The sequence below is a fragment of the Theobroma umbraticum genome, unplaced genomic scaffold (genome assembly GCF_002168275.2).
Source record: "Theobroma umbraticum cultivar Fairchild unplaced genomic scaffold, ASM216827v3 scaffold_4.1, whole genome shotgun sequence".
NCBI lineage: Eukaryota > Viridiplantae > Streptophyta > Magnoliopsida > Malvales > Malvaceae > Theobroma > Theobroma umbraticum.
The window spans coordinates 6758556-6769690 of NW_018397258.1; the positions used below are offsets into that span (position 1 = coordinate 6758556).

Below are 11135 nucleotides of genomic sequence, written 5' to 3' on the forward strand. Positions count from 1 at the left end.
CTAAGCTTTACCCAATTGTAAGCCTTGCTCACCGGTCCAAACCCACACCAAACTGATCTCTTTCGGAATGACAAGATAGACCGTTTTGTTTGTGGGAATGGACAGTTTACCTGTAAAAGATGATTAATTTAACATCTCTTATTTTCGATATGTGGTCAAAAAGTCTTCAAAAGCATCCGTGATTACACTCCATCATCAATCATGCATACCAACTTCGCTGATATCTCAGAAAACTACAAGACAAACTTTCTTATGGTGATGAATAAATAACTAATGGTACAAGCAGTTCAATGTCATACGCTCACAAAACTCAATTACAAGGCAAACGCCGCAAAAATGGGTTTTACTTCATTTTCTTATCATTTCTGGTTCTCTTTCTACACTCTCGTTTCTCCACAGAATATTGCTTCTTAATTAACAAATTGCACATTGCTGTTTTCACAGCTTCGGCAGCGGCCAAGAACACCTTTTCATCAATTGAAATACTTCCCTGCAACTTCTCCAGCAGTTTTGCTCCACCAGGTATTTCACAATCCCCCAGCACAACTGGCTCCTGCTCCAATGAGTCGGGACTGCTTTTTCTAAAACCAGATATCACTTTTACTCGTGACAAAGACGAGTGATCAGAACCACTCAACTTAGAGGCACCTGTTACCATCCACAATAATCCTCCAGAAATGGTACTGCCTAGGCTTGTAGGAATGAAATTCTCCCCCACAATTGAAACCACCTGTCAAAATCAACAGATATACACGAAATATTAGTTACTTGTGCATTTCAGTAATCATACTTCTGCATTTAGGTATTTAGCCTCTTCTGGATAAACCAGAAAGTTTGGTTAACTCAGGGAAAACCCTATCATAACAGGACAAAGAAATTCTGCGCCACATTTGAATTGGGTAAAAGGCTGACCTGGATAAGAAAATTGCAGATTACTATATAATGTCAAGCAAAGGTAAGGAAACAGATCTCTAAGGTATACAAGCAAAACCATCCTTTAGACAATTGAAAAGTCGTTCTATTGTTGCTTTAAGTTATAGAATTTACCTTGACAACAGAAAGAGTCCGAGATGGAAGGTTGCAGCTCAACAACATTATTCCTGGCAAACTAGAACATAGAACACTATGCATGTTATGATAATTAAACAAACACACGAATCATTGAAGGCGGAGAAAATCACTAATACAGAATACTCAAAATCTCACCTTTGAATGGCCACTGCAAAAAGGGTACAATCTGGGATTGTGCATATGTCAGTAACAGTTGAACAGTTAGCTTCACTTGCATCAAACTTTAATTGTTCTGCCTTCAATAAGCAAGTACAAGTAAAACCAAGTGAGATACAATGGATAACAACAAAATCCAAATAAAACCAATAGTGGTGGCACCCGAGCTTTCAAAATACCAATTGCCTTTCCTTCTAATCAATGTACCCAAAACTCAGATTCCACAATCATTTTCCCCATTGTTTCTTTATGGAAAATGGAAAATGGAAAAGCAGTCATTTAATACAATTAAAGAAAGAAACTTTTCTTTTAGAGGACAGGAAGAGGAAGAAAGAGAGACCAAGGGGATCTATGAACAACAGAGTTGAATGATATTTTTTCCAAGATTAGCAAAACATCATCAGGAATCTCCAGCAAATTCATAACAAGAGAGATACCTTTGCACCAACTTCGCAAGTATCAAGAAGGGATCCAGATATAACATCCCACATGTGAACCTGAAGAAGCAACACTAGTCGATTTTTCACCGAATTTTGCAACTTAAAAAGTTAAAGCACAAGATGAAAACAACTTTGCAGATTAATTAAACAAAATTCTTAATACTCACAGTTGAATCACCACTTCCAGACACAAGAATACCCTGCAAGTAATCTGGAGTACAAATGAAGGCAAGGCAAGAAACAAACCTGTAAACAGATTAATTTAAATGAGCACCTATCTTTAATTATAGAAATAGAATTCTATATTTCTCAGAGAAAATAATGGATACATATCATATCTGGTTACTAAAGAGTATTTTGCACAGTTAGATAATCAACCTACTTGAGCACTTGACTAGGGATCAAGCAAGTATGGGCATGCCAATGCCCTGTAGTTCAGCACTAAAATTTTGTTCAAAAGAGATTCTCTTAAACCAAAAAACCGCATACGGTACCATTCCATTATGTACAAATCACACCAATGCAAGAGAAACATGTGATCATAAAAACTCACTCACTCCTTATGACCAAGACAAAAGCTTTGAATCTCATGAGCTCCATCTAATGGCTTCTTGGGAAACACTGTAACCTGTCAATAGAAAGATCACGTAAAATAGTGCTTTATCAAGCAATAAACTATAGTGGTTACACAAAGGGTAGACAAAGATGGTTTACACGAATTTTAAAATCTCTGTCGGCGCTAACAATAAACCGTCCATCTGGTGAAAACTCCTATAAATAGGACACCGTAAGTATTTGGCATCTATCAGGCAAACCATGTTGGCAACAACAAGTATGTACCAATAAAAGTGGTAATAATCCTTGAAAGTGGAAAACAATGAATTTCACAGATGACATTGCACGTTGAATAGGATTCAGAATAGCCACTCAATTACCAAGCTAGTAATGATACTACAATAATGACCAAGCAATGGAACTGCCTTCTTGTTAAGAGGAGCTTCACTTCCATCAACCCCTGGAAGATCCACCACCCAAACCACTCCAAATTTGTCAGCAAAACAAACATGAAGACCATCATTTCTTACGGCAAGAGCACTCACTCTCTTTTCAGAATACCTGCCATTTAGTGTAGTCATAATTCATCACTAACATAAAGTAAGCTTTCCACGAACACAACAAGAATTAGAACAAGAAGAAGAAAAGCCAGTTGGTTTGTTTAGGAACTTACACGGTAGAAATACAGCGCCAAGACTCGGTAGACCAAACCTTGACAAGCTTGTCATCTCCAGCAGATACAAAGAGCTTTCCGTTTGCTCCATATTTAATAGTTCTTATTGAATCATTATGAGAAGCGCCGCCAGATTCATCCACCAAAGTAACAGCGCAATCTTCTCTGCGAAAGACCAAATTAAAAAAAAAAAAACAAAAAGCTCATTTCTTTACGAAATTTGAGTAAACAAAAATTGATTTGAAGTGTGAGAGCAGGAGGTGAAAAAGAGGGGAACAGACTGCTTACGGTAGATTGAAGACACGAAGGTCCGACCCGACAGAGACTGCAACGGAGTTCTGGGTCGGGTGGACGGCAATAAGGGCGGGAGCAACTTCCACGTCTCTATGGTTTTGTTCACTTTCTTCGATTTGAGTATCTTGCTCCGTTTTGTTGACGTCGTCGTGTTCACACTCTTCAATCGGAGGATCTTCCATGCTTGCGCCTCACCGTCGAAACTAAAACGACGGAGGTCTCTAGGGTTTTAGTGGTGTTTAAGCTGACCGGTGGGCTTTCAAGTCATCGGGCTTTTATGTTATAGGCCCATCTTCAAGGTGTATTTGTTTAAATGGAATTTATTAGTCATTTATTACAGAAAAGAAAAAATTTTCTACTTACAATAGTATGGTTTTTATTGAAGAGTTTGGATCATACACAGGATGTTGAATAAGCAAATGGTTGTCCAGTGAAATCCTAAGAGAGGAAAATTAATTGTCACTGATTGAAAAGTAAAGTAATTATTGACGTAGCTATATTTGATGCATGAGCTTGAGCATGGAGTGGAACAATGAAAAGGGCAAAAAGCCAGGCGAAAGAATATTAATGGCTTACAAAACGAAAATAAGGTAGCCAATAAAACGATCATTTCTCGTCTCCAATAGGAGGAATTCAATGCCTCGACAAGAGTACACTTTTCACAACAAAACCAACAGCTCTAAAAAACCAGTGAGAAACTTAAATTCTTAGCTGAGTACAACCAAAAATTGTTCCCCGGCATTTTGTCATTGGAGCTGCTTGTCGCCATGTCGGTCTATCACCGCCAACTGTCAAGATATCCACATCAGACATTGGTTTGATATCCCAATTAAATCGGTCAGGGCCAATCACCCCTCCTATCACGTAAATTTCATCTCCTAGTCCGGTCATCGCAAACCCGATTCTCCTACGAAACTCCGAGGCAGAAATCACCACCTTTCTCACTTCCTTTTCCTGCTTGAAAATGTGTCCATGGCTCATCACGTAGAGGGATCCCTGTACAACTGCCATTGGACCCTGGAGCCAACCATAATCCTCCACTGTCCACCCAGACCCCATATGGTCCAAGACTTGCACTGTAGATAATCCCTTGTGCAAGACATGCACCTTTCCTCCAATAACTAATCCTGAGCATGCTGAATTATGAGTGCGGTGGAGATCAGGTATTGGAATCCACACATCTTTCTCAGGATCATACATTTCTGCTTGCGATATAGATTTTCTGCAGCTGGTGAAGCCACCAGCAACGATGATCTTTCCCTTCAAAACGCAGCATGCAAACATGGCACGAGGTAAGATCATAGATGCACGTTGAGCCCACCGACGCATTATAGGATCATATGACCAAACTTCATCAGTCGCAAAACTCCCATCTTGATCACCAGTTGATGGGTCAACAGCATCACTCCCACCACCAAGCACAAACAGCTTTCCACCAGTTGAGACCACACCAAAGTGGGCAAGGTGCCTGATCTTTGAGGGAAGGACAGGAAGAGTAATCCAAAGGTCGTGGAGAGGATCATACATCTGCCATAAATTCTCTGGATCAAAGGCACACACACACAGAAGTTCCTCTGCTGAGCCAACCTCCTGTCGAGCCTTAAACAGCTCAGGGCTATGAATGGCAGCTCTCCAGGAGCGAGAAACAAGCTCCAACTTAGGATAAAGGTAGAAGGGAACCCGCGCTATGCACCTAAGGGCAACAGCATCTGGAAGACCTTCAATTAATCCAGACATACTAACCAAGGTTTCATCTGATTCCAGCGATTCTTCACAAACAAATTTTTGCTATGTCAATCACAGCAGTGGAATATACAATCTGAAAGAGCAAATTTGGAACTTGTGTGTTAGAACCAAATGAATTTCAGAAATAATATGTTAATTAAAGTCCAGTCGGATCCCAATGAAAAGAATGACAGCATTGGTTTTCAACAGCATTTGCAGTACAATTAGAATTATTGAAATCATAGAAAATAGCAGTGTTAGGCACCATCTCAGTGTCACCAACATCGGCAAAAAAGGTAGCAATCATCCCATAGTGTGAAGGTGAAACAAAAAGAAAGACCAACTATAACATCAAAATTTAAATCCTCCCTTTAACAAGTAAAATTCTCCAAAAGACACCCAAAGGCTATTGAAATTCCTCTGAAAGAAAAGATATCACTTTCAACGTGGGCAACGTCACCTTGGGAGTAAACATAGAAACTTTTTTTTTTCATGCAGTTATGTTTATTTAAGTGTGAAGTCATGCTCTCACAATAAAATTCCTTTTTGAATACCCAAAGCAAACAACAAATTGTAATCCATTTTTCATTTGTCTATGCAACATAGCTCATGAACAAAAAATTTGAACTACGGTCCTTATGTTGAAATAAAATAACTAGCTCCGTTGCATATTTTGTTTTATGGCAATGAAAACTAATGATCAAGCAGACATGGCAACAACATATCTAGGGGTATTTCATTGGTGAACTTTTCATACCAAGAGTTCCCAGTGTAAGAAATCATCTTGTCAACAATTTTTAAGTGCCTGAAGAAGCATAAAAGACTTGGTGGTTTAAAAAATGACGGAAAAACCAACTGATTAACCCAAAAAGACAAATGTGCCTAAATGAAAATTACCTGCATGTAACATACTTACTAATATGATAAAATAGCATGCAATTTAACTTCCTAAGACTTCATTTCCATGCTTGAGACTGCAGTATGCATGAAATATTTGCAAATAAGAAACAAAGAGGTAGGAAAACTTGACATTCTAATTATCACAGTGTTTCCATCAAACAAAACATACAACAACTGTATGATACCATCAAGGAAGTTGCTTTATTGGAAAAAAGCAGCATTTTTATCAAAAGAATGGCCCACCACATTCTGTTTCAGATAAAAAAAAATCAAGTAGAAACAACAAAAGGAGTCTCATGTATATCTACCATCTCATAATTAATACAAATGCGAGGCTTCCAGCCTACTATCTTAAAAAATACTAATCGCTTAACTAATGCACCTTCCACAATTACTGAAACAAAGCCCAGAAGTTTTGTCTTGGTTTCAACATTAGCTTTCTCCTCTTGAGAGAAGATATTTTCTTAACAAAGAGATGGAGAGATGGAAAGGAAAGAGAATCCAGAATACTCATAAAGGGGAAGACAAACAAAAGAAGTGGGGTGGATGGAAGAAAACAACCTTTTGGAAGAGTTCAAATAATGACAATGAGTAATCTCAGAAATAGAATTTGATTTAACACATCTTTTGCATCCAAGCTTCTAAGCAAGTAGGAAGAATATGGATAATACCTTCAGATATTCACCATTGGATACTTGGATTTACAATTTGCAAATGTATAATGTCAAGTATGGAGCCCAGCTAAGAATTTTAGTCCATGGATTTCAGACTTCCGGCGTTATCCAAATTTTTACAGTAAAAAACCCTTACCAAAGAATTGTTTCTAAATGAGAACTTAACTCAACGGCCCAACCTTTTAAAACGCTAACATTGCAAGTCATTATAAAGTTTTGTCCTTCAACTCATTTTCAGAGCACTTGTGAAAGCTAGTACTTTCAGAAAACTCTGGAAGATCCTCCAAGAAATAAATTAACATTCAAACTGAATTCCAGTTCCTACCTGTATAACACATCAGTTTATACTTATCTGCAAAAACATAGCAGAAAAGTTACCATAGCTGAGAGCCTAGACTGCAATGACTGACAAACAATCTATTTTCTTCTCCTCAGGCAGACTTATCTAACAAATGATAATGCACTGAATTCGACAGACAACAAATAATATATATTTCGTGAAATTTGGCTCAAACAGAAACCCAGATCAGAAATTATATTGCAATAAGCTTCGACTACAAGCTACCACTAATATATGCATACGAATTCAGAAACTTTAAAGATCTAGGATAATATCTTTACATTGTTCAAGTATCAATATTTATATAAGCAAAAGCAATTAAAAAGAAAAAAGGCAGCAATTCCGACATCAAAATATGATCCACGCCAAAACCCTGACTTCACAGTAAAATGGACACATTTCCACAAACGACAAGCACAAAATCTAGCACATTTACAAACAAAAGTGGCATCAGAATACATTTCATTGCCCCGAATCAACCGAATTTCACAATCACAGACAAAGAGACTTCTATTTCACTTCATCAACTTTTTAATCCTAACCCAGGAAAAATCAAAACATCAAATTGCGAACAAAACCCTAAAATTTCAGCAATATGAACAAAAAGAAACTTGCTTTTAAAAAGGACTGCAACCAACGTTCCTTCACTTTCATATAAACCCCACTTATAATTCAGCATAAGGAAGAAAGGGTATTCCGTAATTTGAAAATTAAATTCAAATTCTAAGGAATTGCCAACAAATATCGGTTAAAAAATAGGCAAGTGAAGAAAAATGGCTCAAATTCTAAAGCGTCTGAAATGAACAAAGAGAAGATGCCTTACCTGAAAGCCAAGACCCCGCAAAGAAGAAAAAGATTTGAGCTTCGTTGTTGAGAGAGAGAGAGAGGGAAGAGAGGAAGCGAAACGGCAGCGTGTAATTGCCTGAGAAGAGAAAATATGCGACGGAGAGAGAGAGAGAGAAACTTTTCACAGCTAAGGAAACGCTGAGTTACAAAAACAATGTTTTTCCTTTTTCCTTTTTTTCTTTGCAGTTTGATTATGTGATTGAACGTAATAAAGACTTTTTTTTTTTGGAAGTAGTAATAAAGACTTTTGGTTAAAATATATATATATATATATATATAAGAATAAAGATGTTTTTTTTTTATTTTACGAAAACTCTTTTTTAGGGTTCCTCAAATAAAAAAACAATTTGGTTCTAATTTTAGGGTACCTCTCTAGAACAAACAGAATAAAGCGTGTGGATATTCCACTTCGGATGGCATTTGCTTTACTCCCTGATTTCATTTTTCGTTGACACGTACACGGCACGTGTTGAAAATGACCCTTTATTTTTTGACATTTTCCTACTGGTTATTTATTTTATTGTTTTCTTTTCTAAGCATTTAAAAATCACACTATGGAAAAGAAAGCATCTACTATCTTGTAGCCATTTGGTACAAGCAAAGGGCTACCCAACTCTTACTTCAACATAAGATAAAATTTTAGGATACATTTGCACCCATTTTTTCATAAAAAAAATTAATGTATTATGATAAAAATAACTAGGCGATGATAATATTAATTTTCAAAAATTGGGTAGATTGGGTAGAGAGTCATACTTCAAGCATAATACTCTTGATAAGAAAAAGAAATATATATATATAATAGGTGTAAATGCATTAAATCTCAAAAGAATATATCTTGAAAAAAAAACAGAGTCCCAAGGACTTAAATTGGGTGAGTTCGGTAATGTAGTTAATTTAGCAAAATCTAATTACTAGTAATCGGGTTTGAATTTATCGGAAAACAATCAAGGAAAGGCCTAAGGAGGATTAGATAGGCCTATGGTCTACATATCAATACTAGAGTACTAGTAAAATAGATGCATATCTTGAAGCAAATATGCACCCAAAAAGAAAGAAAATCATTAAATTTGTGGCTTTAATTTGACATTTACTGATGCACACTGATAAATACGTAGCAGCGATGCAAATGGGTGTGAACTCTCTCTCTCTCTCTTTGTACATGAATGAATTAGTACTGTAATTAAGTTAGGTGCAGGTGCATGGCGTTTAATTTCTTGGCTCGCTCGCATCTCAAATGGATCAATATCTATATTGATGGTATTTGAATATTGATGTTGATTGATGACTTGACCTAATTGATTGATAAACACGACTTTCTAAAGTTAATTTTCGCTAACCCCTTGTGTATTGGGTTGGTATTTGCTCGGGCCCAACCCTGGACCAAACCCAGAGTCTTTGGCCAGGAGCCGCCTTTGACCAGAAACTCCTCATAAATTTAGCTGTCAAATTCGTACTAACTTTTCCTTTTCAATGTGCCCAGCGACATTTCTTAAAGCGTCTAGGTTACCATCAACGTGCCTTAAGTCCTAAGTTTTGCTTTCTGAGCGTGACGTTACGATTTCAATCTGGAAGTTATGCCGCTGCTTCGTACACCAGTGATAATTCACTCTCAAGATCTTATGACTAAGCATGCTATATTTATGAAAATGCAAAACATATTTTTATTAGAATTTAGAAATCTGAAGAAAACCAAATAACCCAATACATTCCCCAATAAATTATTCCTCCAAATAATTTAATGACACATTGAAAATCAACAAAGAAAAAACTGCACTCCCTATGTATCTACTTAAATGGTGGTAACAGAGGGTCCATCAGGGGCATAATGTGACGGAAGCTTAGACGGTGATAAAGCTTGAAGCCTGGAACGCAATGAAGAGCAAGACGAAGAGCTTTGAAAATGAGAGCTTAGTGGAGTTCCCAGTTGATGTGCTATCGTCTGTTGTTGGAACAGTCTTAGACGCACCACCTGTACCAACAGAACCAACATGTACATATTAGTCTAATTTATAGAATTGTAGCTAACGCTATTGGGATTCCAAAATTTACATGTTAGCAAGTTAAAAGCAGTCGTTACTTCTTATACCTGAAGGAGAATCTGATGTTCCTGATGGGGAGTCGGAGGGAGAAGAAGCTGTAGATTAACATAAAATCAATCAATCAGAACTTAGAACTTGAACCAGAGCAGAAATGTTTAGAGAATTTTCTTTCCTTGCTAAATAGGGAGTGCTAAGGAAACTTAATTTTCTTACCATTGCACTGGCTAGCAGGGGGAGTCTTAACATTGCAAGCTGTTGGGAGAGCCGTGGCCTGAGTCTGATTAACACTGACTCCAAGTGATGAGGCACCACCATTAAGGACCTCGCAGAGGCACTGAGGCTGTGACCTCACAACATTAGCAAGCTGGGAGCAGCATGAAGAAGATGGCTTTGATGAGTTTCCTTGTATATAATCCAGGCATGGAGACATGCTAACGAGCACACTGGTGCAACTTGAACTTGATTGTGCCACAGCTCCTGTCCATAAAGTCGCTGCAACTATAGCCACCGCCGCAAGCATTGCTTCCATCATGCTTCTAGCTGCCATCGCTTGTTGTAGGATTTGCTTGTGACAACTTGGAGTTTAAGTCTTGAAATGTTAAAAGTGAGGGAAGTCTGGGTCAATGGACTATTGTATGTGGCTTGTAGGGAGAAGACAGGGGGTGTGATTTATAAAGGGGAAACGTGACCAAAGGGAGGCAGCTGTGCTTTATATTGTTCACCAACTTTTCCTACTTCATAAGAGATTCTTAGGTAAACAACTCTAAATTTAGAACTTTATAAAATGAGTTTTTAATAAAGTCAGCCTTAAAGTCTCTCTCTATTTTTTTCAGATGGTGGGTTGCACTCCTTTAAAGAATATGTAATGCATCAGATATCAATTTTTCTTTTCTGTTAAAGCAGGTTAAAAGAATTTATACCCACTACTTTGTTATATGCAAGGCTACGGGGAGAGTATTTTCCTTGAAAGGTGTATAATGAACACGTGGAAGCGAGAAATTCCCGAATCCACCAATCAACCTGATAAAGGCAACATAGACATTTCTTTTCCAAGACAATATAAATTCAGCGACGCAAAATCCAAGAGGGCTCCTTTAAAGGAATAAAGAAAAGAAAAGGTCGGTTGGGTGGTGTTTATTAGGATCAGAAACTTGAATACTACCCGGATCCGTTTCAAACTAATTACCTGCTCATGTTCATAAGACCATGCTAAATTACTGCTGTTTCTTAAAGTTCTTCAAGTTTCCTTTTTGTTTTTGCTGTATTTTCATTAGTTACTACTCGTGAGTTATTTCATCCTGATATTTATTTCTCTTAAAAACATTTACTATCACCAAATTAAAAGATCATTACTTTATTACTATATGCATTAATAGTTAATACATTAACAGTGTACATTAAGGTGGCATTTGGTATTTT

General features: G+C 37.3%; 3 protein-coding genes across 4 annotated transcripts; all 3 read right to left on the bottom strand.

The window, feature by feature from the left end:
* Nucleotides 1–223: 223 nt before the first annotated feature.
* On the bottom strand, nt 224–3455 carry TRM82 (Transducin/WD40 repeat-like superfamily protein). Its single transcript, XM_021424226.2, has 10 exons — nt 3184–3455; nt 2896–3060; nt 2603–2783; nt 2382–2438; nt 2225–2295; nt 1835–1913; nt 1665–1724; nt 1207–1307; nt 1048–1108; nt 224–730 (listed from the first exon to the last, which is right to left on the bottom strand). The coding sequence occupies exons 1-10, from the start codon at nt 3369–3371 to the stop codon at nt 344–346; spliced, it is 1350 nt and encodes a 449-aa protein (XP_021279901.1). The 5' UTR covers nt 3372–3455; the 3' UTR covers nt 224–343.
* A 115-nt stretch (nt 3456–3570) lies between these two features.
* LOC110413433 (Galactose oxidase/kelch repeat superfamily protein) lies at nt 3571–8008 on the bottom strand. Of its 2 annotated transcripts, XM_021424228.2 has the most exons (3): nt 7652–8008; nt 6486–6840; nt 3571–5008 (listed from the first exon to the last, which is right to left on the bottom strand). In XM_021424228.2, exon 3 carries the CDS (start codon nt 4924–4926, stop codon nt 3889–3891), a length of 1038 nt encoding a protein of 345 aa, XP_021279903.1. In that variant the 5' UTR covers nt 4927–5008; nt 6486–6840; nt 7652–8008; the 3' UTR covers nt 3571–3888. The 2 variants fall into 2 exon arrangements, with proteins under 2 accessions (XP_021279903.1, XP_021279902.1); XM_021424227.2 differs by lacking the exon at nt 6486–6840 and having other exon boundaries at nt 3573–5008; nt 7652–8007.
* A 1306-nt stretch (nt 8009–9314) lies between these two features.
* LOC110414051 (non-specific lipid transfer protein GPI-anchored 26-like) lies at nt 9315–10350 on the bottom strand. Its single transcript, XM_021425110.2, has 3 exons — nt 9930–10350; nt 9764–9811; nt 9315–9646 (listed from the first exon to the last, which is right to left on the bottom strand). The coding sequence occupies exons 1-3, from the start codon at nt 10261–10263 to the stop codon at nt 9516–9518; spliced, it is 513 nt and encodes a 170-aa protein (XP_021280785.1). The 5' UTR covers nt 10264–10350; the 3' UTR covers nt 9315–9515.
* Between the last annotated feature and the right edge of the window lie 785 nt (nt 10351–11135).